This window comes from Eleutherodactylus coqui, chromosome 10 (assembly GCF_035609145.1).
Source record: "Eleutherodactylus coqui strain aEleCoq1 chromosome 10, aEleCoq1.hap1, whole genome shotgun sequence".
NCBI lineage: Eukaryota > Metazoa > Chordata > Amphibia > Anura > Eleutherodactylidae > Eleutherodactylus > Eleutherodactylus coqui.
The window spans coordinates 10115064-10141124 of record NC_089846.1 but is presented as its reverse complement, the minus strand read 5'-3'; the positions used below and the strand labels follow the sequence as shown (position 1 = coordinate 10141124).

Here is a 26061-nt window from a genome sequence, read left to right as displayed (position 1 = left end):
ACATAACCCCTCATGGCCTGTAATATGGAAAAAGTTAAGCAAACTTCTCAGAAACCTCAGTGTCTGTTTATATAACGTGTCGCCCCCCCCCCCTCCCCCCCATATTGCCCCATCTGGGAAAAAGTCTATTATTTTATGTCCAGGGACAAAACACCAGATAAACTCCAGGAGCAGCAGAAAGAATTCATAACAGTCATTTTCTGGTCAGCCACTAGATGGTGCTGCAGACTAACATTTGGTTACCATTTACATCAGGACATGCTGGCAGTTGTAGTGCCCAAACAGCTGGATGAGCGGAGGCTGCAGATCGTTGGTTTCTCTAACACACAATTACTGATAGGTACAAGTGCCCTTATATATACCCTCTATAGGGTCCAGGTACTGCAGGTTCAGGTTTGTAGCACTTTCAGCACTGCCATGCGGACAGTTCCCAAAGCACTGAGGTCAAAGCAGATCACCTCCACTTCATTACATGGCCGGGAGTCCCTTCACATAGGAATATGGCTCCCCGCTGATGGCAGCAGCCTGTATTCTGACTAAGGAGCAGCAGACACGAGATGCCAAAAAACATCTCATAACAGCTGATAGGGGGACAGAAGAGCCAGCCGTAGAGGTGTGGGACCACACAGGGCAAACCACTCCTCCCAAGTCCGGGCTGCGCTGCTGCCTTTAGTCTGTATGATATGGTCACATGTCCACCCACCCCCCTATAAGGCAGCTCTGTCTTATCCCGCCGGTTGGCACCCTCTCCTCTCTACACACAGCTGCAGTTATCAGCAGCTCTTCCACATGGCACTCACAGCTCCTATATATAAAGTGGGAGGAGCCTCTCTGATTATACAGCACAAGAGCTGTGAGAGGGGGGAAAGAGCTGCTGATAACTGCTGCTGTGTGGGGAGGAGAGGGTGCTGACCAGGGGGAGAAGACATCTGCCTTCTGTTAGTGAGGACGAGATATACATACGCTGTTATATGGGATATTTATATACACTGGGGGAGAGATATACACTGTATACTAGGGTAAAGCAGAGATGATACTGTAGGGGAAAAAATGACACTGGAGGCTAATGAGATGATATTGGGGGAAGGGAAGATACTGTAGGTGGGTAGATACCGTGAGAGAGGCATAATACTGGAGGAGTCAGATGATACTAGGGGCAGGGAAAGTTATATTAGTGTGGGAGGGGGGACAGAAGAGAGATGGTACTAGGGGCATGGGAGATGATATTAGAAGGAGGAGACAGATGATATGGGTGGGGAATGATACAATCTGATGTACAGGCTATACTGGAACAGCAAAAAAAGCATATTGAAAATAAGAAAACTATTGAGATAGTTAAGAGTTCTTGGTAGTGAGGGCGGTCAGTGTTCTGCAGTCTTGGTAGTGAGGGCGGTCAGTGTTCTGCAGTCTTGGTAGTGAGGGCGGTCAGTGTTCTGTAGTCTTGGTAGTGAGGGCGGTCAGTGTTCTGTAGTCTTGGTAGTGAGGGCCATCAGTGTTCTGTAGTCTTGGTAGTGAGGGCGGTCAGTGTTCTGCAGTTTTGGTAGTGAGGGCGGTCAGTGTTCTGCAGTCTTGGTAGTGAGGGCGGACAGTGTTCTGCAGCCTTGGTAGTGAGGGCGGTCAGTGTTCTGTAGTCTTGGTAGTGAGGGCGGTCAGTGTTCTGCAGTCTTGGTAGTGAGGGCGGTCAGTGTTCTGCAGTCTTGGTAGTGAGGGCGGTCAGTGTTCTGCAGTCTTGGTAGTGAGGGCGGTCAGTGTTCTGCAGTCTTGGTAGTGAGGGCGGTCAGTGTTCTGCAGTCTTGGTAGTGAGGGCGGTCAGTGTTCTGCAGTCTTGGTAGTGAGGGCGGTCAGTGTTCTGCAGTTTTGGTAGTGAGGGCGGTCAGTGTTCTGCAGTCTTGGTAGTGAGGGCGGTCAGTGTTCTGCAGTCTTGGTAGTGAGGGCGGTCAGTGTTCTGCAGTCTTGGTAGTGAGGGCGGTCAGTGTTCTGCAGTCTTGGTAGTGAGGGCGGTCAGTGTTCTGCAGCCTTGGTAGTGAGGGCGGTCAGTGTTCTGCAGCCTTGGTAGTGAGGGCGGTCAGTGTTCTGCAGTCTTGGTAGTGAGGGCGGTCAGTGTTCTGCAGCCTTGGTAGTGAGGGCGGTCAGTGTTCTGCAGTCTTGGTAGTGAGGGCGGTCAGTGTTCTGCAGCCTTGGTAGTGAGGGCGGTCAGTGTTCTGCAGCCTTGGTAGTGAGGGCGGTCAGTGTTCTGCAGCCTTGGTAGTGAGGGCGGTCAGTGTTCTGCAGTCTTGGAAGTATGGGGCGGTCAGTGTTCTGCAGTCTTGGTAATGAGGGCGGTCAGTGTTCTGCAGTCTTGGTAGTGAGGGCGGTCAGTGTTCTGCAGCCTTGGTAGTGAGGGCGGTCAGTGTTCTGCAGCCTTGGTAGTGAGGGCGGTCAGTGTTCTGCAGTCTTGGAAGTATGGGGCGGTCAGTGTTCTGCAGCATTGGTAATGAGGGTCGTCAGTGTTCTGCAGCCTTGGTAATGAGGGCGGTCAGTGTTCTGCAGTCTTGGTAATGAGGGTCGTCAGTGTTCTGTAGTCTTGGTCATAAGAGTGACGGGCACAGCATTTAATTTTGTTCTTTCCACAATGGTTTGCAGAAGAGGGGGCTGTATAATTTCTGCACAGGGTGCCACCTAATCACTGGCCGGCTGTGGTTGAATCCATTCTGCTTATATATGTATTTCTCTCTCTCTCCTTGTGTGCTGTGTGCAGTAACTTCACTATACTGCTATATCAGGATGTGGCCACTAGAGGGAGACACAGACCACTCTACAGCTTTCTCACACTCTCTTGACGCTGCAGTACCCATTACAGCCACAACTAGACGTATAGCATGCAGGTGTCCAGTACAAGGAGGAGGTTGGAATGCTCACCTGAGCACCACGGGCCCTTCAAACAGCTGATGGGCAGGGGTGCTGATAGTCAGGACCCCCTTGCTGATCTGATACTGAGGGCCTGTCATAATGATAAACGATCAGTGTTCTAATGCCTGTATACAACTACAGATGTAGCAGAGCTGACATTGTATTGATATGTGTGCTCTGTGACAATATACGGGTATTCCCTGCAGTCCGATATAAGAGCACTGATGACACATTGTGACATATGACATGACAGACTCAGCTCTGCTACATTCATAGCCGTGCAGTTCACGGACTCTTCTCCGCTCACCTCTTGTTCTTTCTTGCAGGGTAATGATCAGATCCGCTTTGAACTGACCTGCTATTCTCTGTATCCGGAGGTGAAGGTAAATCTGATGATCTCCTCATCCACATGTGATCAGTGTAAAACCTGCGCATAAAGGGGGTGAAGAATTATGTAAATTGACTAATATTTTAAGTCATTATTAGGGTGAGGTGAGACACTGCAGGCACCTCTGTGCGCCAAATACAATCCAAGGGAGGACCTAGATACTGCTAATATTCTTACTTTACCTTCCCTCTCTGCAGATCATCGCTCCCTGGAGGATGCCGGAATTTTACAATCGTTTCAGGGGTCGCAGTGACTTAATGGACTATGCCAAGGTACCTCTCTACTGAGTGCATGTCTGTAGGGGGCAGTATTATAGTAGTTATATTCTTGTACATAGGGGGCAGTATTATAGTAGTTATATTCTTGTACATAGGAGGGCAGTATTATAGTAGTTATATTCTTGTACATAGGGGCAGTATTATAGTAGTTATATTCTTGTACATAGGGGGCAGTATTATAGTAGTTATATTCTTGTATATAGGGGGCAGTATTATAGTAGTTATATTCTTGTACATAGGGGGCAGTATTATAGTAGTTATATTCTTGTACACGGGAGGCAGTATTATAGTAGTTATATTCTTGCACATAGGGGGCAGTATTATAGTAGTTATATTCTTGTACATAGGGGGCAGTATTATAGAAGTTATATTCTTGTACATAGGGGGCAGTATTATAGTATTTATATTCTTGTACATCGGGGGCAGTATTATAGTAGTTATATTCTTGTACATAGGAGGGCAGTATTATAGTAGTTATATTCTTGTACATAGGAGTAGTATTATAGTAGTTATATTCTTGTACATAGGAGGCAGTATTATAGTAGTTATATTCTTGTACATAGGAGGCCGTATTATAGTAGTTATATTCTTGTACATAGGGGGCAGTATTATAGTAGTTATATTCTTGTACACGGGAGGCAGTATTATAGTAGTTATATTCTTGCACATAGGGGGCAGTATTACAGTAGTTATATTCTTGTACATAGGGGGCAGTATTATAGAAGTTATATTCTTGTACATAGGGGGCAGTATTATAGTATTTATATTCTTGTACATCGGGGGCAGTATTATAGTAGTTATATTCTTGTACATAGGAGGGCAGTATTATAGTAGTTATATTCTTGTACATAGGGGCAGTATTATAGTAGTTATATTCTTGTACATAGGGGCAGTATTATAGTAGTTATATTCTTGTACATAGGAGCAGTATTATAGTAGTTATATTCTTGTACATAGGGGGCAGTATTATAGTAGTTATATTCTTGTACATAGGGGGCAGTATTATAGCAGTTATATTCTTGTACATAGGGGGCAGTATTATAGTAGTTATATTCTTGTACATAGGAGGCAGTATTATAGTAGTTATATTCTTGTACATAGGAGAGCAGTATTATAGTAGTTATATTCTTGTACATAGGGGGCAGTATTATAGTAGTTATATTCTTGTACCTAGGGGGCAGTATTATAGTAGTTATATTCTTGTACATAGGGGGCAGTATTATAGTAGTTATATTCTTGTACATAGGGGGCAGTATTATAGTAGTCATATTCTTGTACATAGGAGGCAGTATTATAGTAGTTATATTCTTGTACATAGGGGGCAGTATTATAGTAGTTATATTCTTGTACGTAGAGGGCAGTATTATAGTAGTTATATTCTTGTACATAGGGGGCAGTATTATAGTAGTTATATTCTTGTACATAGAGGGCAGTATTATAGTAGTTATATTCTTGTACATAGGAGGCAGTATTATAGTAGTTATATTCTTGTACATAGGGAGCAGTATTATAGTAGTTATATTCTTGTACATAGGGAGCAGTATTATAGCAGTTATATTCTTGTATATAGGGGGCAGTATTATAGTAGTTATATTGTTGTACATAGAGGGGCAGTATTATAGTAGTTATATTCTTGTACATAGGGGGCAGTATTATAGTAGTTATATTCTTGTACATAGAGGGCAGTATTATAGTAGTTATATTCTTGTACATAGGAGGCAGTATTATAGTAGTTATATTCTTGTACATAGGGGGCAGTATTATAGTAGTTATATTCTTGTACATAGGAGGCAGTATTATAGTAGTTATATTCTTGTACATAGGGGGCAGTATTATAGTAGTTATATTCTAGTACATAGGGGGCAGTATTATAGTAGTTATATTCTTGTACATAGGGGGCAGTATTATAGTGATTATATTCTTGTACATAGGGGGCAGTATTATAGTAGTTATATTCTTGTACATAGGGGGCAGTATTATAGTAGTTATATTCTTGTATATAGGGGGCAGTATTATAGTAGTTATATTCTTGTACATAGGGGGCAGTATTATAGTAGTTATATTCTTGTACACGGGAGGCAGTATTATAGTAGTTATATTCTTGCACATAGGGGGCAGTATTATAGTAGTTATATTCTTGTACATAGGGGGCAGTATTATAGAAGTTATATTCTTGTACATAGGGGGCAGTATTATAGTATTTATATTCTTGTACATCGGGGGCAGTATTATAGTAGTTATATTCTTGTACATAGGGGGCAGTATTATAGTAGTTATATTCTTGTACATAGGGGGCAGTATTATAGTAGTTATATTCTTGTACATAGGGGGCAGTATTATAGTAGTTATATTCTTGTACATAGGGGAGCAGTATTATAGTAGTTATATTCTTGTACATAGGGTGCAGTATTATAGTAGTTATATTCTTGTATATAGGGGGCAGTATTATAGTAGTTATATTCTTGTATATAGGGGGCAGTATTATAGTAGTTATATTCTTGTACACGGGAGGCAGTATTATAGTAGATATATTCTTGCACATAGGGGGCAGTATTATAGTAGTTATATTCTTGTACATAGGGGGCAGTATTATAGTAGTTATATTCTTGTACATAGGGGGCAGTATTATAGTAGTTATATTCTTGTACATAGGGGAGCAGTATTATAGTAGTTATATTCTTGTACATAGGGTGCAGTATTATAGTAGTTATATTCTTGTACATAGGGGGCAGTATTATAGTAATTATATTCTTGTACATAGGGGGCAGTATTATAGTAGTTATATTCTTGTACATAGGGTGCAGTATTATAGTAGTTATATTCTTGTACATAGAAGCAGTATTATAGCAGTTATATTCTTGTACATAGGGAGCAGTATTATAGCAGTTATATTCTTGTACATAGGGAGCAGTGTTATAGTAGTTATATTCTTGTACATAGGGGGCAGTATTATAGTAGTTATATTCTTGTACATAGTGGGCAGTATTATAGTAGTTATATTCTCATACATACGGGGCAGTATTATAGTAGTTATATCCTTGTACATAGGGGGCGGTATTATAGTAGTTATATTCCTGTACATAGGGAGCAGTATTATAGTAGTTATATTCTTGTACATAGGGAGGCAGTATTATAGTATTTATATTCTTGTACATAGGGGGGCGGTATTATAGTAGTTATATTCCTGTACATAGGGGGCAGTATTATAGTAGTTATATTCTTGTACATAGGAGCAGTATTATAGTAGTTATATTCTTGTACATAGGGGGCAGTATTATAGTAGTTATATTCTTGTACATGGGGAGCAGTATTATAGTAGTTATATTCTTGTACATAGGGGACAGTATTATAATAGTTATATTCTTGTACATAGGAGGCAGTATTATAGTAGTTATATTCCTGTACATAGGAGCAGTATTATAGTAGTTATATTCTTGTGCATAGGGGGCAGTATTATAGTAGTTTTTTTCTTGTACATAGGAGGCAGTATTATAGTAGTTATATTCTTGTACATAGGAGCAGTATTATAGTAGTTATATTCTTGTACATAGGGGGCAGTATTATAGTAGTTTTTTTCTTGTACATAGGAGGCAGTATTATAGTAGTTATATTCTTGTACATAGGGGGGCAGTATTATAGTAGTTATATTCTTGTACATAGGGGGCAGTATTATAGTAGTTATATTCTTGCACATAGGGGGCAGTATTATAGTAGTTATATTCTTGTACATAGGGGCAGTATTATAGTAGTTATATTCTTGTACATAGGAGGCAGTATTATAGTAGTTATATTCTTGTACATAGTGGGCAGTATTATAGTAGTTATATTCTTGTACATAGGAGCAGTATTATAGTAGTTATATTCTTGTACATAGGGGGCAGTATTATAGTAGTTATATTCTTGTACATAGGGGGCAGTATTATAGTAGTTATATTCTTGTACATAGGGGGCAGTATTATAGTAGTTATATTCTTGTACATAGGGGGCAGTATTATAGTAGTTATATTCTTGTACATAGGGGGCAGTATTATAGTAGTTATATTCTTGTACATAGGAGCAGTATTATAGTAGTTATATTCTTGTACATAGGGGGCAGTATTATAGTAGTTATATTCCTGTACATAGGCGGCAGTATTATAGTAGTTATATTCTTGTACATAGGGGGCAGTATTATAGTAGTTATAGTCTTGTACATAGAGAGCAGTATTATAGTAGTTATATTCTTGTACATAGGGGGCAGTATTATAGTAGTTATAGTCTTGTACATAGAGAGCAGTATTATAGTAGTTATATTCTTGTACATAGTGAGCAGTATTATAGTAGTTATATTCTTGTACATAGGGGGCAGTACTATAGTAGTTATATTCTTGTACACAGGGGGCAGTATTAGTAGCTTGTATATGGGGGCAGGCTGGGTATTCTTTTCTGTGTCTGTAGCTGTGTATTTGGGAGCAGTCATTCCCTGTAATTAATTCAATAATCAATCATCATTAGTAGGACTGTAGTTGTCATTAGCTCTTCTCCTGGCTGGGCAGTGAGTGGCTCCTGTGTAGGGGGGTAATTAGCTCTTATACGGATGCTGGGATGATCAGTGAGCTGTGGGTGCAGATTGTGTGCTGTGTGTGGGATTGTGATGATGCGGTGTCAGTAGGTGACAGATTTGCCCCCTGGCACAGTCCGAGCTGCTGATTATTACCCATTCAGAACAAACAAAGAGCGTCATTAATTGACTAACAAGCTTTTGTAAACTAATGAGAAGCTGGGAGCAGCGGAGCCGCTGGAGCGTGACGCTGCTCCCTATGTTACAGCAATGGTACAATAGGTTGCTCTGTCCCATCTGGGGACCACACTGCCGTCCAGCTGAGGAGCAGAATCCAGAACGGCACGGTGCGTTCCCGTGTGATGCAGTAAACGGACGTCCCTGAGTGTCAGATTCACAGCTGATTCTAAGTTGTATCTGCTCCTGGGAAAGTTGGGTGTCAACCAGTATGTCCGCCATAATGAAGTTTGTCAGCCAGCTGTCCTAGTCAGTTTCATAGGATATTAGGTTGTGCCAGAGTGATGTGAATGTTGGGGCCCTTCTGGATACCTGGTTGCGAATGAGTACTTTGCCTCCAAGCTGCAAGACAGCAGGATCATCAGTATGGTTCTATTATTTAGCTGCTATATGGCGGTATGATTTTGGCACTTCTTGGCTTGGTTATTTGGCTATGATTTGGGTATTGACTGGATGAACTATTAAGTCACTATATGGCCATATAATTCGAGCACCATTATGGAGCCGTATGATTTGGGCACTGTGCAGCAGCATTATTTAGTCACTATAGGGCGGTATGATTTGGACACTGTATGGCTGCATTAACCACTATAGGGCGGTATGATTTGGACACTGTATGGCTGCATTAACCACTATAGGGCGGTATGATTTGGACACTGTATGGCTGCATTAACCACTATAGGGCGGTATGATTTGGACACTGTATGGCTGCATTAACCACTATAGGGCGGTATGATTCCCATGGTGGTAGTAGTATTATTGTAGTATGGTAATTTTGACACTGCGTGGCGGTGTTGTATGGACATTGCATGCTACCGGTTTAGGTGCACCATATGGTCGTTACTGAAGGCTCTTTCATTGTAGCGGTACAATTTTTAACTATTACCTGTAGACTGTTTTTTCCTATTTCCTTCCCTCCGACTAAGAGGAAAGGCCCCTGCACACGGCGTCCTGCCCGGGGGCCCACATACATTGATTTGGCTATGGGTGAGCACAAAACAAGTGTTTTATTGGAATTTTTCATGCGAGGCGAAGCAAATCTCCCCCTCATGATATCTTTCCTTCTGTTCTTGTCCTGCATGCCCCCCAGCCGCAGCTTATCACAGGGGCACCTCTTTGTAAACAGATCGCTATCAGGGAGCCCCCTATAATTGGTGCCACTCTGGGCATAGATAAAGTCCCACCAGCCCCAGGCCAGGATAAGTAAAAGCCTCTCAGTTAACTCCGAGCCCGGCTACTTATTAACTGGCCGCGGCTCACACCGACCTAGCAGGGTCTTCCCAGGGTCTTCCAGGCCTTTCAGCGCAGGGGCACTTCATTCAGGGCACCATGAAAAGATACAAATTGGAGTTTTGTTGTTGACAGGTTATAAAAGCCTCAGAGGGACAATGAGAGCGAAGGAAATAAAGGTAGCAAGCGGAGACGAGCGTCAGGGCGTATAATGTTACAAGGTATCTAAGCACTGGGAATAGAGATACATTATATTACAGGATATCGCAAGGTATCTAAGCACAGGGAATAGGCACGTATTATAATACAGGGTATCTGAGCACTGGACATAAAGATACATTATATTAGGCCAGGTTCCCTTATATCTGGTCTTTTTTTTTTTCCTGCGCCATTTTAGTCACGCACCAGAGGGAAACCGATATCCGACCGGGTCTCCTAGGTTTTCATGGCATCCAGCTTGTCAGTTTAATGCCAGATAACTGCTTGTGCTGGGTAGAAAAACTTTGCTTGCTCATTTACCTGACCAGCTGTGACCGGCTATGGACGCCACACGGGTGCAAAAAGTGCAGCCAAGTTGCATCACTTATGTCCATTTTTGGCTTAACATTGCTGGCCGGTCACAACCGATATATGGGACCCCACCCTGACTGCAATCCGAGCGCTTCACATAGTGATACATCGTATTACAGGGTATCCGAGCACTGCACAAAGTGATACATTCTGTAACAGGGTATCCGAGCACTGCACAAAGTGATACATTCTGTAACAGGGTATCCGAGCACTTCACATAGTGATACATCGTATTACATGGTATCCGAGCACTGCATATAGTAATACATCGTTTTACAGGGTATCCGAGCACTTCACATAGTGATACATCGTATTACATGGTATCCGGGCACTGCACATAGTGATGTATCATATTACAGGGTATCCGAGCACTGCACAAAGTGATACATTCTGTAACAGGGTATCCGAGCACTTCACATAGTGATACATCATATTACAGGGTATCCGAGCACTTCACATAGTGTTGCATCGTATTACAGGGTATACAAGCACAGGACATAGTGTTAGGCTATATTACAGGGTATCCGAGCACTACACATAGTGATACATCATATTACAGGGTATCCGAGCACTACACATAGTGATACATTATATTACAGGTTATTCTATTGCAAAAAATGTAGAAATAATTGATAAGCTTTTGGTGTGACTCAGTCGTTAAGATCACCTCCGCCATATCAATGATTGCATGGACTTGGATGAATAAAATATGGAGGAAACGTCTCGCCCGGTATGGGAGGTGCCGTTTTCCTGGGGTGCAGTGGCAGCACTCGCCCTGTTTTTGCTTGTATTGTGGGGATTGTTTACCCACTGAGCCCTGGGAGACACATGCGATCTGCAGTGCATTATAATGAGGTGTCCCCTGGCTTGTGACATCTTCATTACTTCAGCTCTAGGTATTCTTTATATAGAGGCAGCTCATAAGTGTGAATGCTTCTACAGGGGCCGCGCTGCTAAACATTAGCCCCCGGCCTTTCTTCTACGTGTGGGTGGCATCACTCTATTAGGAGGAAGCTTTCTGACTGTGTGTAGGGGGTCTGGGGGTCTTTGTTGTGTTCATCATGGGTGCATTGCTTCCCCTTCATTGCCCAGCCCAATGAGGGGGGATGCATCCCGAGAATGCCTGCCGACCACCTAAGGGGGTCTACCTAGGTCCCAGTTGGGAACCTCTTCTTCCCGAGATGGGTTTGTTAACATATTAGGGTCCCCACTGAGACGGAAGCGGCTGTGAGTTATTCTGGCTAGGTGGACGCTCTGGCCTAGAAGGAGAAAATGGAGATTTTTCGTCTTTTTTTGATTCCTTATTGTGGGAAGGGAGGAATATATTTTCTCGGTGACTCCATGAAGTGTGAGGGCTTTCGTGAAGGACTTGTGATTAAATTCCCCCGGAGGGACCGCGCGGGTGTTTATAATGCATAGAATCCATCTCTCTGCTCGCTCGCTTCTACATGAAGTGCGCCCCTTTGGCAGCGCCAGCGCACTTTATACTCCCATTTACTGTGCATTCTGAGAACGCGAAAAGTGTAAAATCCAAACCGGGGATGAATTCATGCATCCTGATCAGCGCCGGACACAAAGTTCTGTCTGCAGCGGGTCGGTGTGCGGTCCGTGCGCAGTCAGGTGCAAATACAGACGTGACCGTACTGCAGCGAAAGTTCTCAGGTGTCAGTCATTCATTCGTGTCAACAAGTGAACATGGATGAAATTCGCGTGCCTCCATTTTTCGCAGACTATTGCTGAGCAGTACTAGAAAATAATTGACTTTTTTGCACACGTGAAAAAAAAAAAACGGGTAACACGGAAATTAAAGTAATTAACGCATGATGTATATAGATGCATGCAATATGAACGATACTGAATGAGTCCTTAGACTATGTTCACACGGGGCGGATTTGCCAGGGATCCTCTCTCCTCTTTAAATGAGGGGGTGAATTCCGCACCAAATTTAATGTAAAAAATTTTGGCAAAATTTGCACCAAATGATGTATTTTGTCACAGATTTAGTACTGTGGATCTCATCTACTGTGAAATGTCCACTGTGAATCCCACCCCATATGAGCATAGCCTTTAAGCAGCCCTCTGGTTCCCGGACTGGAGGGGGCAGTTATGTTACCTGCTGTTGGTCTTCTCTGCCGATGTCTCTAATCCAGTTCTAAATCCCCAGATTATGTAATCCCTAGAATGCATTGCTAGTTTCAGACTACCGAAGATCTATACCTGCTTTCTGATTGGTCAGTACGGCTCATGTGATCAACACTGGCCAATCAGACAGCAGTGGTAGTTAGATAACTATGGCAGCCATCTTGGAAGACTAAAAACATGGCCCGGAACCAGCGGATCAGAGGGACAATAGCTGAGAAAAACAGGACTGGGGGGCACTTTAAACCATCTCGATGACCTGTAGGGCGTGGGCCAGGGCAAAAAAGTCAAAGATGGCCAACCAACCCTCAGGCCAGGTTCCCTTCCAGTGTTGTGCTGCCCATGAGGATGTGCGGGTTCATAGAGACCTTTACGTCATCTGTCCCTCCAGGGGTCCCATCGCCATCTCTGGGGACCATCTCTACAATGCTTATACCTATCTGGGATCAGGTGACCCTCCTACGTCCTAACGCTATGGGGCCCATCATGTAGGCCTACTCATCATATACCAACAGATTGCAGGATTTGGCTGCCCCCGATGAGCTCATTATAAAGCTGGTAACCATCAATAAATCACTCGGCTTACTTATAGACCAGAGGACAATAGCCGTCGCCACACAGCATGGAGAATGATGGACTGACTTGTGAAGCGACATTCATTTTATAGATTAGTTTCCTAAAACTTCAGCGTCAGGATGAGGGGCGTAGCCGGGCTCAAAAGACCTGCGGCCGCACAATAAACTGCATTCGTGCTCATGCATATAGTCTATAGATGACCACCCAAAGCCCTTAACGAGTGGCATAATGGGCCATGGTGGAGGCAGAAGGGTCCCAGGTATTGAGCTGAACCCAAGGCCGGGGTGTAGATGCGTGCACCCGCTCTAATACAGCATTCCTAAAGACCAAGCATTAAAAGTTTGAAAAACATTTTGTAATATCTTATCTCTATGCTGAGATGTCCGTATATGAAGTTACAGGCCCGAAGCCTGAGGCTGCACTACTGAGAGGGTGTGCAGTGTTGTCCTCATCATCAGTGTACACATGTGGCCACGCAGGGATAAGGGGTCAGGGATATTAATGTGTGGTACATCTCATCACAGAAACACGGGATCCCCGTACCAGTGACCCCCAAGAGCCCCTGGAGCATGGATGAGAACATCATGCATATCAGGTAAGAAAAGCCAACAGCTCTCGCTGACACTTGGGGGCGGGATAATGACACACTGACACTCGAGGGGCGGGATAATGACACGCTGACACTTGGGGGACGGGATAATGACACGCTGACACTTGGGGGATGGGATAATGACACGCTGACACTTGGGGGGACGGGATAATGACACGCTGACACTTGGGGGACGGGATAATGACACGCTGATACTGGGGGGACGGGATAATGACACGCTGATACTTGGGGGACGGGATAATGACACGCTGATACTGGGGGGACGGGATAATGACACGCTGACACTTGGGGGGGACAGGATAATGGCACGCTGACACTTGGGGGACGGGATAATGGCACGCTGACACTTGGGGGACGGGATAATGACACGCTGAGACTTGGGGGACGGGATAATGACACGCTGACACTTGGGGGACGGGATAATGACACGCTGATACTTGGGGGATGGGATAATGACACGCTGATACTGGGGGGACGGGATAATGACACGCTGACATTTGGGGGGGACAGGATAATGACATGCTGACACTTGGGGGACGGGATAATGGCACGCTGACACTTGGGGGACGGGATAATGACACGCTGACACTTGGGGGACGGGATAATGACACGCGGACACTTGGGGGATGGGATAATGACAGGCTGACACTTGGGGGACGGGATAATGACACGCTGACCTTGGGGGACGGAATAATGACACGCTGATACTTGGGGGATGGGATAATGACACGCTGATACTTGGGGGATGGGATAATGACACGCTGATACTTGGGGGATGGGATAATGACACGCTGATATTTGGGGGATGGGATAATGACACGCTGATACTTGGGGGATGGGATAATGACGCGCTGATACTTGGGGGATGGGATAATGACACGCTGACACTGGGGGAACGGGATAATGACACGCTGACACTGGGGGGACGGGATAATGACACGCTGACACTGGGGGAACGGGATAATGACACGCTGACACTGGGGGGACGGGATAATGACACGCTGACACTGGGGGAACGGGATAATGACACGCTGACACTGGGGGGACGGGATAATGACACGCTGACACTTGGGGGACGGGATAATGACATGCTGACACTTGGGGGGACGGGATAATGACACGCTGACACTTGGGGGACGGAATAATGACACGTTGACACTTGGGGGGGACGGGATAATCACCGCTGACACTTGGGGGGAACGGGATAATCACCGCTGACACTTGGGGGGGGACGGGATAATGACCGCAGACACTTGGGGGGGGGACGGGATAATGACCGCTGACACTTGGGGGGGACGGGATAATGACCGCTGACACTTGAGGGGGACGGGATAATGTCACGCTGACACTTGAGGGGGACGGGATAATGTCACGCTGACACTTGGGGGGGACGGGATAATGTCACGCTGACACTTGAGGGGGATGGGGAAAATGGCACACTGACACTTGGGGGATGGAATAATGGCACGCTGACACTTGGGGGACGGGATAATGACACGCTGACACTTGGGGGACGGGATAATGACAGGGTGACACTTCACGGGACAGAATGATATGGTGACACTTGGGGACAGAATGACACTTGGTGTAAAATCCACATAACACATGTGAGCTTCCTCTTGTTTCAGCTATGAAGGGGGGATCCTGGAGAACCCTAAGGTAAGTTAGTTAAGTAACTTTCTCCCTTAGGCAGCCATGATACATGAGGCCCAGTATAATTTGTCCTGTTTCGCCCCTCCTGGCACTGAGCGCTGGTACAGTCACCCCTCTACAATGACACCAGAGGTTGTTACAGGTCTTCTATAAACTGCAATAGAGAAGACAACCTGTTGTGTCCCAAGGAGCTAGCAATCTAGAATGAGTGAGCTGATGGTTCACAGTGATGACTGCGCTGTCTCCTACTCCTGTCAGTGATGGGAGCTGCTGCAGGTAACGATCTATCAACACTAATTACCCCATCAGTCAGGAAGAGCGGCCTGCAGGGATGTCGCCGCTGCTCCAGTCATCAGCCGGAGGGGAGACGCCGCTGTGTTCCAATATTTTGATAAACAGTTCAGTCTGTGATCTGTCAGTCAGCGCCGCCGTGTAATAACGCCAATACTGACAGTGACATGATGAGCTCCTGTGCTCTATCTATCTATCTAATATCCATATTATATCTATCTCTCTCTCTCTCATATCTATCTATCCATCTAATCTATCTATCTTATATCTAACGTCTATCTATCTATCTATCTCATATCTATCTATATCTATCTCATTTCTATATTATATGTATCTATCTATCTATTCTATATCTAACTTCTATCTATCTATCTATATTGTATCTATCTCATATCTATCTATCTCATATCTATCTATCTATCTATCTATCTATCTATCTATCTATCTATCTATCTATCTATCTCATATCTATCTATCTATATTGTATCTATCTCATATCTATCTATCTATATTGTATCTATCTATCTATATTGTATCTATCTCATATCTATCTATATTGTATCTATCTATCTATATTGTATCTATCTCCTATCTCTCGATCTATCTATCATGTCCTCATTATCCCACTTTCCTCTCTCTTTTCTCGCGACTCATCCTCCCAACTGCAGGGATTTATAGAAAAAAAAAACAGATGGTTGGGCCATTTTCTGCCTCCCTGAGACCCGATTGAGGGGCAATGAGGCATTCTAATGTTAGAAAGATAGAAATTTACTTGCTTTAACTTCATATGGCGCTTTGAAAGAGTTCATTCAGACTCGGACACAACAAAATCAACTGGGTGAATAAAGCATTGACGGCACAAGCATCCTTACACTGGCCTTCACTTCATGCCCCATTTCCTCCTAATCTCCCTCTCCCCTCGCTGCCCCGGCGCTCCCTTTTCTCTCACACTCTCCGCACGCTGCTCCTCTCCTCCACCTCCCAGCTTATTATTAGCAGGTTTTTTCTATTTTTCCTATATTCTTTATAAATATTTCTGTATATATTTTTTTTCCGCTTCCCCACATTCTCCCCCTGACGCCGCTGTCACATCACCCCTGCCGGACCTGACAAGTGGGAGTCTGGTGACACCGGGCTCTTGTCATATGAACTGAGGCTAGAGAGGGAGTCGCAGCAGCATGGGCGACAGAGAAACGTGGCACCAGCGTGAGCGGCACTTTATTTGTATCTGGTTATTTTATTTAATAGGTCGGGTCGGTGTCGGCCCAGGAAATTGCCATGGCTTAGGAAAGAGTTTCAATCTTGGAATTTCCCAATCTGACCCCCTCACTTAGCATGATCCCCTTTCGTAGCTTCCGGCAACTTAAATAGGACCCCTCTCTTAGCCTGACCCAGTCACTAAACCGAAATCCCTCGCTTAAGCCAAAATTCCTAGCCTAACTGGATCCCTTTGCTTGAGCTGATCCCCCTACCTAACCCAAGCCCCTCACTTAGCCTGACCCCCTTACTTTGTAAAATCCCTTCATCTAGCCTGAACCCCTCACTAAACCCAAGCACCTTATTTAGCCTAACCCCCTACCTGACATCTCATTTTGCATGACCCCCTCATTATAATTTTAACCCCTCACCTGACCCAAATTCCTTGCTTAACTGAACCCCCTGATCCCCTTACCTTGTGTAACCACCTCCTAACTCAAACAGTTTGACCCTCTCATTAAGTTCAAACACCTCACTTGGCTTTACCCCCCATTAGCTAACCTAAATCCCCCACTTTGCATGACCCCCTCATTTACTTCTAACTCCTCACCTTACCCCTCACTTAACCCCCCCCCACCTAACTTGAATTCCTCATGTAGCCAGACCCTTCACTTATCTATAACCCCAATCCAACTCTTTGCTTATCCTGACCCCTTACTTTGTGTAACCCTCTCACTAGCATGAATGCACACAGGTGGATTTGAGTCGCAGAATTGGAGCGGGTGACCGCCTCCAGATACGGCTCATAGCATGCAATGCAAAAGTGATTCTTCATGCACACAAGTGGACGGGCTGCAGAGACCGCGGAAGAAGCGGGAGTTTAAAAAAAATCTGTACTGTGGATGTCCGACGGCGAGCCGTGCGGGCCATCTGCAGTACAGATAGAAGAAACAGAAAGCAGGTACGCGCGGATGCCAATACTGCCAGGGCCCATGTGCATGCGGGTGAGCCTGACTCCCTCTCTTAGACTGTACACTTCAGCTTGTTATTCCGAACTATTGGAATTCCTCTTTGGAGGCTCAGTAGTCCAGAATTTGGGTTAGTCTGACATCCTTTAGACAGAACCCAGCAGCCCGTCCACCCCGAGCGGTCTCCCTCGCCCTGGGCCCCTGGCGTCTCCAGAACTCGGCCCTCTTCCCAGCTAGGAATGCTGCTCTAGCAGTTTTTGTAGGTGTCTGTGGTTTTCTCCGAGCCTGGAACGCAGGGTGCCGGAGTGATTGACGGGCATTACCACGCCCACGAGTCAGGGACAGCAAGCAATCAAATGGGCCAAAGCAGATTTTAGCCACTAACCCAGAAAGGGCGTGAATGATGAGCGCTAAGAGAAGGCGCCTTCTTATTGTAACTCTGCCAAGGCTGGCATTAGGCTGATATGTTTTTAGATGAGTTTCTGCTTTGTTCCTCTCCGCTCCCCCGGATGTATTAACCTCGGGGACACTGTACGAGTGCGTTCCTGCGGTGCACCTGCTGGGGTCACCCACTCTGATTTCTTTCTCTATTTTTGCAGAATAAACTGCTGTGATATAAGCGGGGCTCTGTCTGCAGCAGAGAGACTTCAATCTAGCGGCTTCTGATTGTGCAACGGTTATTGGCACTCCCCTCCGCGCTCGGCCGCCGCCGCCGCATTGCCTTAAATGACACTGTTGTAATTTTCTGGTATAAAATCTTTCGTTACTGCAGATATTATAATTCGGGGGTACAAGTCAAAATGGCGTCTGTCTTTTTCGTGGTTGTACCCTCTACCCCTTCCCAATTTCCGTAAACCGCAGGAAAAATGTGCGGGATGGTTCCCTCGTCATTTGCGGTAATGTTATAAGCCTTGTGGTCGGCTCGAATGTCCTGCACCATCGTGACGCCAACAGCCGCAGGGTCTGGATTTTATCCATTGATCTTCCCTACAGATAAGCGGCGCCATTGTCAGTTGACCACTTTTCTCCTCTCTCACCATATGAACAGGTCACTTTGGTCGACTTTGCAAACAATTGTCATTCTCAGAAACATAATTTGTTGCTGCGGGGCTTCAATGCAAAATGTGGAACAGACCCCTCAAATATAACGCTCCATTCATAGCACTGGTCTCCCGGGCCGGGGTACAACCGCATCCTCCGTACCCATTGGGGTATGTACGCATGGCGGAATCCAACACAGATTATGTCATATGGAATCTGAAACCCACAGCTGTGCTATGCAGATACAGGGCAGGGGATCTACTAGTGCTTTGCAACGGGTATATCCGCTTGCGGAATTCGCGACGTGGATACGTTACGGAATCTGCCTCTAGAAGTGATGCGCCATTTTTTTCCCCCACACACGCAGATTTTAAATCCACATTGAAAAAGCTCTGTATAGAGTACGGTGCAGACTCCCACTGAGTGGGATGTGGATACAACAGCAAAAATACCTGAGGGGAACATATATTTACGGTTCACCCCCCCCCCCCCCCCCCAGCTCTTCTCACGGTTATCGATATTCCCAAGAAGCACTTTTATCACCCATCGATAGGATGAGATCCCGAAAATAGGGTCCCGTGTCCTCCTCATTGGGGGCTTGCTGCACCTCCCGCAGTGAGGTGGAGAGTGAACGCAGCGGTGGTCATGTGCGGTGCCGCTCCATTCATCTTCAATGGGACTGCGGGAATGGCTAAATGCTTGTACTGCGCCATTTACGTCAGCCCCAGTGAAATGAATGGAGCGGCGCTGCGCATGTGCAGTGAGGAGGAAAGGGAGACTCTGGACCCCCATTCTTGGGACTGGTGGAAGTGAGACCCCAACAATCAGAAAATGGGCAGGTAATAAAAGTAAATCTTGGGAATATCCCTTTAAGGCCGCATTTCCACAGCTGATTTTCTCGTGCGAGTTTTGTGTCTCAATTCTGAAAATAGAACCTATTTTTCTGAATGGGTCTATTTACACGGCGATCCGTTGTTCAGAGCGATGCTGCGCAATAGAGAAATCGCAGCATGCTTTATTTTCCCGTAATTCCGCCTTAAACTCGCCCATTATATGCTGCGGGCGAGTTTAAAAAAAATCACATCGTACTTTTATTTACACGCAAGCGCGATTTGATCTTTATTTTTTTCCTATTGAGACAACGTGAAAATCCCGCGCCGCGCAGTGCGAAGCGATGTACTCTCAAGGTGCGCCGCAGTGAAAACCGTGGGCCTAAGAGTGCGATATCAGTCCGAATATCTCGAACCAAGATCACGCTTGCACGTGTAACTACACCCTGAGGCTGGCGATAAAATAGCGCAATGCGAGAGTGAGTGAAAACGCAGAATTATGACACCCATGCTTTTCAGTGCTTTCGTTCCCATTTTGCGATGTTTTCACTCAAGCGATGTGGTGTGGGGAAAAAAAATCGCTGCCTGCCCTATCTTTCAGCGTTTTACGTTTTTCCCCTATGGGCCTTATTGTTATCGCAGCGCACAAGCTTGCGATATTCATCCGATGCTTTTTTTTTAACATTAGAAACTCCTATTGACTACCGCGGTCAAAAATCATGGCGGCAGCGATGCACGATTTTTCACAAGAAAAAGCATTGCTGATGCTCACTAATCTCCTGAACGCGCCAATGTCGCAATCGCCAGTGTGAAGGAGCCCTAAGATGTATGGCCTGGTGGTCGTTTCGCATTACGTGCCCTTTTCAGATGACCACTGCGCCAATTCTCCACCTCGCTGTTCCTCTTTGGAGCAGGTCCTATATATCTCCCTGTAGTAAAAAGCACGGAGCAATCCGAGTTGGGGCCCCCTCTGTCCAAGGGCCCCTTAGCAGCCACATGCACCCCTCCCCCGAACGTTCTAATCAGTCACATTTTACACTAACCCAATCACTAGATAGAGGCTGGTGCAGCCAATCAGATCGCAGCTTTCATTACATTAGTGCAAGTTTTGAAAATGCCAGACATGATCCGATTGGTTGTTGGAGGCAGCACCTGAGGGCCTCATACATGAAAGGTCGGTGTTGCCCATAGCAACCAATCAGACTGCAGCTTTCATTGTTCCAGAACAGGCTTAAAAATGAAAGAAGTAATCTGATTGGTTGCCATGAACAACAGCCAATCCGCTCTTGTTATAGTGCTGCAGGTCAGTGAACGGGGCTGTCTGACTGGTTGCTATGGTCATCTCCTCTATGTCGCCGTGTTGGGTATTTTTTACCTCAGAACTTACCAAATTACCCTTTTTCCCACAGAATCACGCTCCAGACGGGCTGTTTGTGAAAACTAAAGACCCCAGCACCGCCCCGAGCGCCCCCGACGTCCTGGAGATCCAGTTTAAGAAAGGTGAGTCAAGAAGGGTGCGTGAAACAGGACCGTGACGGGCGCCTACTTACTACACAGGCGGCGGCTTCAGCGTGGTCGTCACGGCGACGGGTCATCGTATGTAATAATGGTCTATACGGTCATGTCACAACATAGACTTTTGGGTCATGTGACGTGTGGCGCCATGTCGCCCTTATTACTACTGACATTATATTATTACATGGGAAAGAAAATACTGTTCCATCGACTGTTCGTCTCCAAGAGTCACATGATGCTGCGAACGTACGAAATGTAAACTTATTAGTTGCAACCGTGGGAGGGGCATAGCGGAATGTACCAGAAGCGCTATAATAATGTAAATAATCCTGACGCGATCCAGCGTAATATAATCAGATAACGATTACTACTAATAATAAGGCATACAATGTCAATACCAATAACCGAATAAGGGCGCTTTCACACGAACGGAAATACGCGGCGAGTGTTTTTTTTTTTTTTCCGCCAGTAGATTTGAAACCCCGTTTCCTGATTCACAATCGCATTAAACACATACTTGCGCAGGTTGATAAGTATTCCACGCGGTTGTGGCCAAAGTAGTGACCTGTTCCTCGCATGGGCTAAATCCTCGCGCTGATTGCAGCATCTGCATGTGATGATCCGCAGCTCAGCCGCACGGTTTGAAGCAAATTCCACGTTGGATTTCTTCCGGCGTGGATCTCGCCACGTGAAGCTGATATAGAGATCAGATAATAATCTGCTGGATCCGAGCCACAATGGATAACGATGCAACTTTAATTCCTCGTGGCTATTCCGTGGCAGTAGCGTTACTATAGTGCTGCGTGTAAATGAGCCACTTGATGCATCTCGATGCCCTGAGCAGCTGCTAGACGCCGCCTCCTGCTAAATGTTGCAACGGCACATCATTCGTGGTCCACGCTGATAATATGAGCTCTGCGCAGTCCGGGCGGTAAACATGCGTTTATTTACTACGTTAAGAATGATGCATTCTGGGGGATGAGCGGCTGCAAGATGTTCAGATGCAGATTTCGCGGATGCATAGACTTCATATCATGGAGTACGTGTCATAGCGAGTGAGGACGTGGCCGATTTTCGTTGCGAAATCCTCGCTGTTTCGGCATCTCCAAAGCGGAACCATTTATTGGAATACAAATCTGTAATGTAGATTATACCGCGAAAATTTGAAATCCACGTGCGCCAAAAAAAAAAAAAGGCGATATGTCTTTTTTTTTGCACACATTTCGAATCTGTGAATGGAAAAAAACCTTCGTCCTAAAGACTTCGGCATAGATTTACAGATTTCAGTGCTTTCTTGATGGTGGATGTCATCATTCAGCTGCGCTAAATCCGCGTCCAGAACGCGACACCCGCAATCGTGACAACACTAATATAATAAATCCGTCATTAGTAACCAGCAGGGACCAGAACTACTGGGAATAAAGGAAATGGTTCCTTATTTTTTTCCTCCATTTTCCCGTCCGCCCGCGCCGATCCTCACTCCTACTGACCCTCGCTATAACACGTGCTGCATGATATGAAGTCTATGCATCCGTGAAATCTGCATCTGAACATCTCGCAGCCGCTCATCCCCCCACAAATCCATTATTCTTACTGGAAACCACCATAATAAATAAATGCATGATTCCGTCCGGACTGGGCAGAGCTCACATTGTCAGCGCGGACCCCGAGCGATGGCGCTGCTGTCACCAGTCTTGTAGGAGACGGTGTCTGGCAGCTGCTCGGAGCCTGCGCCGTCGCCACTGACTCATTTACACGTGGCATTATAGTAACTTTATGCTATTATCACGGAATATCCTTGAGAAATTAAAGTCCCATCGTCACCCAGCGAGGACAATGGCGGCTCCATTCACCCCGGCCCATCAGATTATCTATTCATCGCCCCTCACTTTTATTTATTTGAAGTTCTAATCTAATTATTGACTATTTGAAAACTATAAGCTGCGGATCAGGGAGCAGAGCGGCCGGGACAGGCGGCGGAATATGGCCAATATAAAAAAAAAAGACCCCTGAACAAAAAAAAAAAAGCCTTTAAATATAAATAGGATCCGCAGACGGACGAAGGCGGCTTAAAGTTCATTATTGCAAAGAATTACATTTAATGGCATAAGAGAGTGAAAGTGCTCCGTTAAGAGGTGATTGGCATTGAATAGTGCAATCAATACTAATGGGGGCAACAGATGGAGAAAAGATTAAGCACAAAACTAGTCCCGGCTCCGCTTTGTGGCGAAACAACCCCTTGTCAGATCGCTGATACATTTATTGCTCATTTCAGTTTGCAAAAAGAATAATGCGGCCTTTCTTTTCATAGTCTGTCCTCTCCCTCCCACCCAGAGCCTGAAAATCCCCCCAGCTCGCCCTCCCCAGGGCTCAGCCTGTACACCACACCCTTCCCTCTGCCTTTCTTGTGGAAGGTGTAATAATTAATTCATGGGGTCTCCCTATGGCTGTGAGGCTTTAACTTCTTACTGACTGACCCCCCCTGTTCTTTTGAGTGTTGACAGGTCTAGAACTTGGTTGGCGCTCATTGAAACAGACATTATGGGAGGGTTGGATGGGTGGGTCGGAAACCCACCAAGCAACTGGCCACCAGCTTCCCCCTCCTCTGCGCCCATTTGTCAGGCTCAAATCTCCGAGTGGTGAGACAGAAGGTGCTGTGCCGTAAGACAATGGAGGACCGTGAAATGCAATTAAGAATGGGGCTGGTGGCAATTTCACAGTGTATGAAATGAAAGACAGGGTGACAGTAGAGACAGGCAGCGGGCCCGGGGGGAGTGGGGGGCTCATTTTATTGCACTTTCTATTTTACCCTAAATCTGTAACCTCTCCCCCCCCCCCCATCCCTTCCCCGCCACCTTCTGGTTCTTAAGGAGTTATTTAGAGTTCATATCTGTCTCATCCATTAAATGCTGCTGTGTGTGGTGGAACCGCGGAAAGTGTCCCAGAGGGGCTCATTCTCAGTCTGTAAAACGTCCCCTTACAATTCCCCTATGTACACAAGCCACGTTGTTGTTTGCTTCTCCATCACAGGTGTCCCCGTGCAGGTCACGAATGTCCGGGATGGGACGCAGCATCACACCTCGCTGGAGCTCTTCTCCTATCTCAACGAAGTTGCGTAAGTTCTGCACCTGCTGCTGGGGTAAAACTGTGGAAAGGCTCCTGATTGGAGGTATCTAGACTAGCATTGGGGAAGGTTGTAAGCTGCAATACCCTAATTGCGGGTTACGGGTACCTCCAAACTGGAGATATAGTATAACCGTGGAGTGCACTGTAAAGACCCCATCTACTTGTGCACAGCTCCTTCTCGCCACGAGACCAGGGAAGTGGAAGTGCCCCAAGGGGTAACATGGGATCAGGTTGGTGCTATCCTCCTTCCCAATTACTAATGCGATCCAATGTACAGCTCCTTCTCTCCACATGACGAGTAAAGGACATATGATTTGTCCATATGGGAGAATGGCGGTGTGAATAGTCTCATAGGCTATTATGGGGCCATGTATATGGACAGCACAGGACCCAAATATACGGCCATCTGAATGGGCCTTAAGGAACCATGGGAAGAGTCAATGGGGAAGAAATCGCAGCACGTCCTGTTGTTGTCTGTCTTTAGGCATGAGGACAGCGCATGAGTCTGTGGCTATTGCACAGCACGTAGGCCGGTGTCCGTGCGCTCTACGATGCGCGTTGCACCTGAGCTCCTCAAAATCTGATTTTGCGCAGATTTTGTTATAGATTTTGGGGCGGATCTGCAGCTCATTTCGCTCTTTTAATTAATTTCAAATTGAAAAGCTGAAATCTGCTGCATATCTGTGGCAAAATCTGCAGCAAATGTCCAGATAGAAAAATTGTGAAATATCTTATTTTTGGGCAATATCGCCTATTATTGTCTATAGGAGCAAAAAAACCCCATCACAACGCATTCACATGTGATGAGATTATCCTACGGCCACGGTCACACAGGGTGGATTCCCGACGGAAATGTCACTGTTTGGCGGCAGCAAAAACCGTGACATTTACGCCAGGAGAACCGCCGCGGAAAAAGCCGCGGCGGCTTTGAAGCGGTCCGGCCGCTCGCTCTTCCACTGCAGCCGGCGCTCCCATAGAGGAGAGCGCGGCCGCAGCAGAAAAAAAAATAGACATTCTGCATTCAGCAGATCCGCTAAGCCGCAGCGGATTTGCCGTCCCGTGTGGACGAGATTTCTGAGAAATCTCGTCCACATGGCTGGCTAATCCCGGGATTAGCGGCCGCATGCGGATTTGCCGTGGCGAAATTCCGCACAGAATTTCTGCGGCAAATCCGCCCCGTGTGAACCCAGCCTACAAGTGTGATGCCATTTTTTATTTTTACTATTTAAACAATATGTGATTTTCACGCAAAACGCATCGCACTCACACAATAAATAGCAGGTTTGTAAGTGCGAAATCGGGCTGAGTTTCTCCAAACGATATGCCACCCACCCATGTGAATTCACATTAAGCGAGTGATTTTTGTGCGCCTAGCTCCCCGTGTGAACGAGCCCTTCGACTGTATTCACACGGGTGAGTGTGAGACAGTTGGACACACTTGTGAGGGCTTATTCTACATCAGTATTTTGAGAGCCATAACCAGGAGTGGAGAGAAAGTAGAACGGAAAGATTAGCATGTTTGGGGTATTTTGGACCCCCTCCTGGTTTTGATGTAAAATCCGTTCGTCTGAATAAACCCTAAGGCCTTCTTCATACAGGCATCGTTTTGACGCGGAGTAGGGGCGTCAAAAAAAATCGCATCTAAAAGAACCAACGGTTTCCGATGGGTTCTTTCAGATGAACTTTTTTTCTTTCATGTGCCGAAAAAATCCTGTGCAAAATATATTGCCCGTGTATAGCCTACGTGGCTATAATGGGTCCGTGTGCGGTCCGTGAAATACACAAATGGGAAATCCGCCCATGTGAATGGGTCCTAAGGCCGAAACCCAGTCAAAAGGTTGCACATTCCCTTCAGATATTTTGTATGCTGCTGGACTCTTGTCATGTACCCCTCTTGATGGCCCCACCATACCCCCTGCTGTGCTACCCTGAGTAATATGGCTTGCCATGCTATGCTGCTGAGGGCCCTGGTCCAGAACACAC

General features: G+C 45.9%; 1 protein-coding gene across 1 annotated transcript in view; it reads left to right on the top strand.

Annotated features, from left to right (window-relative positions):
• Positions 1 to 26061, top strand: part of ASS1 (argininosuccinate synthase 1) — a 72834-nt gene that overhangs the window by 19355 nt on the left and 27418 nt on the right. The window contains exons 5-10 of the mRNA XM_066579737.1: positions 3216 to 3272; positions 3475 to 3549; positions 13372 to 13442; positions 15086 to 15116; positions 20847 to 20937; positions 23983 to 24067. Of these exons, the coding sequence (XP_066435834.1) occupies positions 3216 to 3272; positions 3475 to 3549; positions 13372 to 13442; positions 15086 to 15116; positions 20847 to 20937; positions 23983 to 24067 (410 nt within the window). The remainder of the gene's footprint in view (positions 1 to 3215; positions 3273 to 3474; positions 3550 to 13371; positions 13443 to 15085; positions 15117 to 20846; positions 20938 to 23982; positions 24068 to 26061) is intronic.